The sequence below is a fragment of the Galeopterus variegatus genome, unplaced genomic scaffold, assembly GCF_000696425.1.
Source record: "Galeopterus variegatus unplaced genomic scaffold, G_variegatus-3.0.2 Scaffold3022, whole genome shotgun sequence".
Classification (NCBI taxonomy): domain Eukaryota; kingdom Metazoa; phylum Chordata; class Mammalia; order Dermoptera; family Cynocephalidae; genus Galeopterus; species Galeopterus variegatus.
This window is the reverse complement of record NW_007729133.1, coordinates 4,306-9,788: the sequence shown is the minus strand read 5'-3', so window position 1 is coordinate 9,788 and position 5,483 is coordinate 4,306. Positions and strand designations below refer to the sequence as shown.

At 32.8% G+C, this 5,483-nt stretch overlaps 1 protein-coding gene across 1 annotated transcript in view; it reads right to left on the bottom strand.

Moving 5' to 3' along the window:
• PLK4 (polo-like kinase 4) overlaps nucleotides 1–5,483 on the bottom strand; it is a 17,998-nt gene that overhangs the window by 9,381 nt on the left and 3,134 nt on the right. The window contains exons 5-7 of the mRNA XM_008583745.1: nucleotides 3,284–4,283; nucleotides 2,337–2,437; nucleotides 103–473 (exon numbers count right to left, since the gene is read on the bottom strand). Of these exons, the coding sequence (XP_008581967.1) occupies nucleotides 103–473; nucleotides 2,337–2,437; nucleotides 3,284–4,283 (1,472 nt within the window). The remainder of the gene's footprint in view (nucleotides 1–102; nucleotides 474–2,336; nucleotides 2,438–3,283; nucleotides 4,284–5,483) is intronic.

Sequence of the window (5,483 nt, the reverse complement as noted above, 5' to 3'; positions counted from 1 at the left end):
CTGAGGGTTGCGATCTGTTGCTGGACACGAAAAAAGACAAAAAGGAAAAAAAAAAAAAGAAAAAGAAAAACATATAGTAATTTAGAAAAATATTAGACATACCACAGCCTTTTTGGTTTTCTGTCTGATTGGTTTTAACCTGTAAGCAATCAAAGGAGATGTAATGCTTCGTAATGTACGTTTCTGATAATCCAATGGTGGCTCCATACCCCTAGTCTTGCTTTGTTCTGAAAGAGGATCTAAACCAAAAATAGATTCTTGTTGAAACATCTCAGGTTTATTCTGAAGTACAGTCATATATTTCATCGTATTCAGGTGTTTTACAGAATGTGCAGTATCAGAAGCATCAGAGGTTTTTTTGGCTCTTATATTAGTCCAGGCGTTTCTTGATGTGTCCTTCTGCAAATCTGGATGGCTCTGGAAATCTCTGTTTGGGCTAATGCTGCTGTTCTCAGTAGTTTGTCTTAAATGAGCTGTAATATACATGGAATAAAGCCATTTACTAAATAACTAAAAAGCCAAGTCTACATTAAACAATATCATGCTGGTTTTAATAGCATTTTTTGAACAAAAGAAATCTAGTATAAAAAACAAGAGCTTATAATTTTAGTAACAAATAAGCACTTTAAGATATGACATAATAAGATAATGTTAAAAAGACATTTTAAGCTAGATCTCAAAGGAATACCTTTAGGACTCCTAAGACTGAGACAGAGAAGCTATTAACATGAAATTAATTTTTCAATTAAGGCAAAAACTAGTCACCACGAGGTCACCTACTAATTCTAAAGCAAGCAACTACCAATGCTCCAGAAAAGCAAATTTGAGAGAAGTTCCCAGGTAATCATTCTACATAAGAAAAATATGTAAATTTACTGTTTAAGTTAAGGACTGTCTATCCCATCTTTACTTAGAAAATATGCAACTGAAAGCAAAAAACTATATGAATAGCTTTAATATTATTAATATTTAATATTATACATGTATTTGCACCCACATTTTAAAAAGTTCTTACTGAACTTGAACAATTTATATTTTACATGTTGGTTTTTTTGGTGGTTGTTTTTTTTGCAGCTGGCCAGTACAAGGGCTCGAACCCTGGACCTTGGTGTTATCAGCACTACTCTCTAACTGAGGTATCCGGACATCCCCATTATATGGTTTTAGAGTTCACATGGGAACATTATTTTTTTAAGACTTTAAATGATTAGATTATATAAAATTCTGTAAAACAATTTTTTAATGCTATACCCTAAAATTTTTCTTAAACAACTTTTTAGAGCTTTTCCCCCCACTTCCATTATGATGGAAAATATTTTATATCAAATAATATACTTCAAAATTGCAGCACTACTAGATTGTCATAAACACAGTTATCTCTCCATTCAGACAAGTCCACGTTACCAAACAAATTATCTATAAACACAACAGATGTACAAAATTAAGTACATGCCCATTTTATAGTTTAAAAAACAAAATGAATCATCTCCAACAAGTACACATGGAAAGATTAATTCTCTTTTGTGCTTCTAAATAATATACTTTTTAATAAAAAAGAATAGTCTTGAGATGATGTAACAAACTCTCTTAAATTACAGCTATATTATGCACTCTTCACCTGTAATACAATACTTAGTACAAAAAAAAAATGATCTCCTCCTCTCCATATGTTTCTTTTTTATTCTTTTTTTCCCGTCCTTATTTCCCAACCCACCTTCTGTGAATCTGTCATGTTCATTAATGAGGAATGTTTAACCGTCAAACTCTATATCTATAAATAAAATAATGACTCAAATGACACATGTTTGAAAATGTTTAGGTTTCAGTAGCTGTGTATTTTCATGAGGTTCCACCGGTACACTACAATGTTCATATCAACTTCTACCTAAAAATACGGTCAACCATCTTTTGATTATTTTATGGGCACTGATAGTAGGTGCTTATTATAGAGGCTGGAAGAGCAGGAGTGTTAAGAGTAAAGTCTGAGTGAGACTGCTTGGGTTGGAAACCTGGCTTCTCTACTTAATGTTTGTGTAGATTGAGCAAATTAAGCTCTGTATAGCACAATTTCCTCATCTGTAAGATAGGGATAATAACAGTACCTCCCTCATATGTTTTTTGTGAGAAATTATTAAGTTAATAACATATGTTAAGCATTATGGACAGTGACTACTTACAGTAAATATTCAAAATGTGTTAAATTATTACTATTGTAATATAGCTTTATTGTAATTTATTGATAATGATTTCCTTAAGAAAACTCAAAAAGAAAACTGCAATGCTTGGTAAATGTCCAAGTCATTAATTTTTTATTAAATACTCCATTAAAAACTCACCATTTATTTGTAGATTCCCAAACTGCTGTTGTATCATTTCAGGCTGAGGTGTCTGGTCTGAAAATGGAAAAGGAGTTTTTCCTAGACAAAGATGATTGGAGCTAAAAAAAAAAAAAAAAAAAAAAAAAACCCTAAAAAAAAAAAAAAACCCTAAAAAAAAAAAAAAACCCTAAAAAAAAAAAAAAACCCTAAAAAAAAAAAAAAACCCTAAAAAAAAAAAAAAAAAAAAAAAAAATCCTATAAACTAATAAAAAATTATCAGGTAACTTTGTAAGATAAAAATACTAGAAAAGAGAGGTTTCTTTTGATTTGAATACCTGAAAATTTTAGAATAGCTGTAGAAAACTATTTGCATAACTTAAATGTCTCTAAAAAGCTAAATTCCCATGACAAAATGTCCATGGCACTGTGACAGTGTTTCTATATGCCTACTTCCCTCATAATTTAAGCATAAAACTCATAAAAAGATCAGAAAAAGAAAAAAATAAACACTAGTCACTAAAAAATTAATTTCATGTTAGAAGCAGTCATAATATTGATTACTCATCACTCAGGCTCAACTTCTCTCTATGTGTGTATAGTTATTAAGAGTACTTTAGGGATCAGACATGTTTAATATATGATACTTCGCACCAGAGACCTGTTCCATGTAAAATTAAAAATGAAACTAAAAATTACTAAATATTAAACACATGCTATAAACATTCATGAACACATACACTAATTTTTAAGAGGGATTTTTAACCATGATTCAAAATCATTATTCTAATTCTCTTCCTAATAAGAAATGGAAATCATAATTGAGAAGTGCCTTGGGAACATGTGGCAGTAACTTAAAAAACGTCATTCATTGCCCTGGTACCCCCCCTTAGTTACACGCAGCTTTATATTTGTGCTAGTGCAATGTTTACAAAAAAATAAAATGCTTTTGATAGAATTATTCTTACAGTGCTTGGTCCTTATTGAGTCTTTCAGAAGATCCAGAACTATCGGATGTCTTTTCTTTAAAGACATGGAAAATATTGGGTGAGTAACTCTCTTCATCTACTCCTGATCTTTTGGATTTTGAAAACATTTCTGCTGAGTGACATCGTTCCATTGTATATGCTTTTGCTCGAGACTGACTACTTGAAGTGCCGGATCGATCAGAGGAATGGGCTCTACGAAGGTATCGAGAATGTGGCCTTTCTTCTACATCTTGGATTACTCTTCCCCTTCCACTATTACTGGTTTCTTCTTGATTTCCCCACTGAGTATAAAAACTACTTCCATCTCCAGAAGAAAAATCACTCGAATTTTTATTCTTTGGAAATACAGTCATTTTATTTGGGAGTGGCTGACCAATCAAAAGTCGTCTTCTGTCAAATAAACTACCACTTATACTGGTACTGGAAGAACCTGTAATTGCAGTAGAAATCGTGGCATGTCCACTATCTATTGAGTCTTCTACAGTTCCTAAGTCTTTACTTCTTGTTGAAGAATTTTGGGACATAAAAGGATGGTCCAGTACTGAAGACAGACTTAAACGATCTGCTGGATTTCTACGAAGTAACTGGTGAATAAGGTCCTTGGCCTCTCTTGACAAAAAAGTTGGCATTTCATAATCTGCCAATACTACTTTATTTAATGTGTTCTTGACTGTGTCTGTGTCAAAAGGTGGTCTCCCAATAAGTAACGTATAAAACATACAGCCCAAGGACCAAATATCAGACTCTAGTCCATGTGCACTTCGAGTAGCAATTTCTGGTGAAATATAATTAGGAGTTCCACATAATGTATAGTGCTTTTCATGTGGCATTTTCAATTGTGTTGCCAGCCCAAAATCGGCAATCTTGATGTTCATATTACGAGTAAGTAAGAGATTAGAAAGGGTGAGATCCCGGTGTAATATACCATGAGAATGAAGATACAACATTCCTGTAATGATCTGGTGCATGAAGTGTCGAGCTGTTAGGATGCAAAAAAGAGAACTTACAATTTAGAACACCTAGAAGATACAGCATTTAGAACACATTATGAAACCCAGGTATATATGCCAGAGTAATACATTAGAACATTGGTTTGCAGTTTAGATTTGCCAAACAAAATGTCTAACTTCCCTTTAAGAAAATTAGGCACTCCTTTTAATCTTTGTCCTTTCCAACTGACAATGTTTCTACATATAGTTAAGAGAAGCTTAATTTTATTAGCAACTGCGAGTGATTAGAGTAACTAAGGTAACCCAGAAGTCCACAGCGATTAAGAAAAGTAATTATTTTGGTTATAGTGCTGTTGCTGATTATACCAAAGTCAAGGATTTGGATCCCCATAACCAGCCAGCCACCAAAAAAAAAAAAAGAAAGAAAAAATTATTTATAGTAATTGTACAAACAATTCATAATGTATTCTAATTATTAAAAAGGGAGGGGAGGAAAGGCAGCCTCTGATGCCTCCCAACTCTCCCAAGAAGTAATCACTGTCAACAGTTTGTATATCATATATTCTTTCATACTTTTCTTCTGCATGCTTACTTACATACATTTAAATCTACAGTATACTGTCATAAATGCTTTTTAAATGTAAAAATATCAAAAATATGTAGTTTCATTATTACTTTTTTCCCACTTCACCATATTTCTTAGATCTTTTTAATTAAAAAGTATTATGAAAAATGCAGTAATCATCATCAATATGTATATGGATTTTTTTTCCCAGTTCATATTATCTTCTCAGAATAAACTTCAACAGTGGAATTTGAGTCAAAGAATACAAACATTTCCATAATTCTTTTTTGTGTGTGACGGTAGCCCCATAACCCTTGGCTTGGTGTCGCCCACACCGCGCTCAGCCAGTGAGCGCACCGGCCATCCCCATATAGGATCCGAACTGGCAGCCTTGGAGGTCCCAGCGCCGCACTCTCCTGAGTGAGCCACAGGGTCGGCCCCAAACATTTCCATAATTCTTAATACATGTGACCAAATTGTTTTCCAAATGGGTTATATAGATTCAAAAGTTAGAAAGCCTATCAGCAACAATCTTTTTTAGCTTTCCTGCAATCTCAGTTAACGAGCAGTATAACTCGAAAACAATTATTTGTGTGATGATGTATGGACCTTATTTGATTCTGGTTTGAATTGTAAAAAATTATTTATGATAAATTAGAAAAGT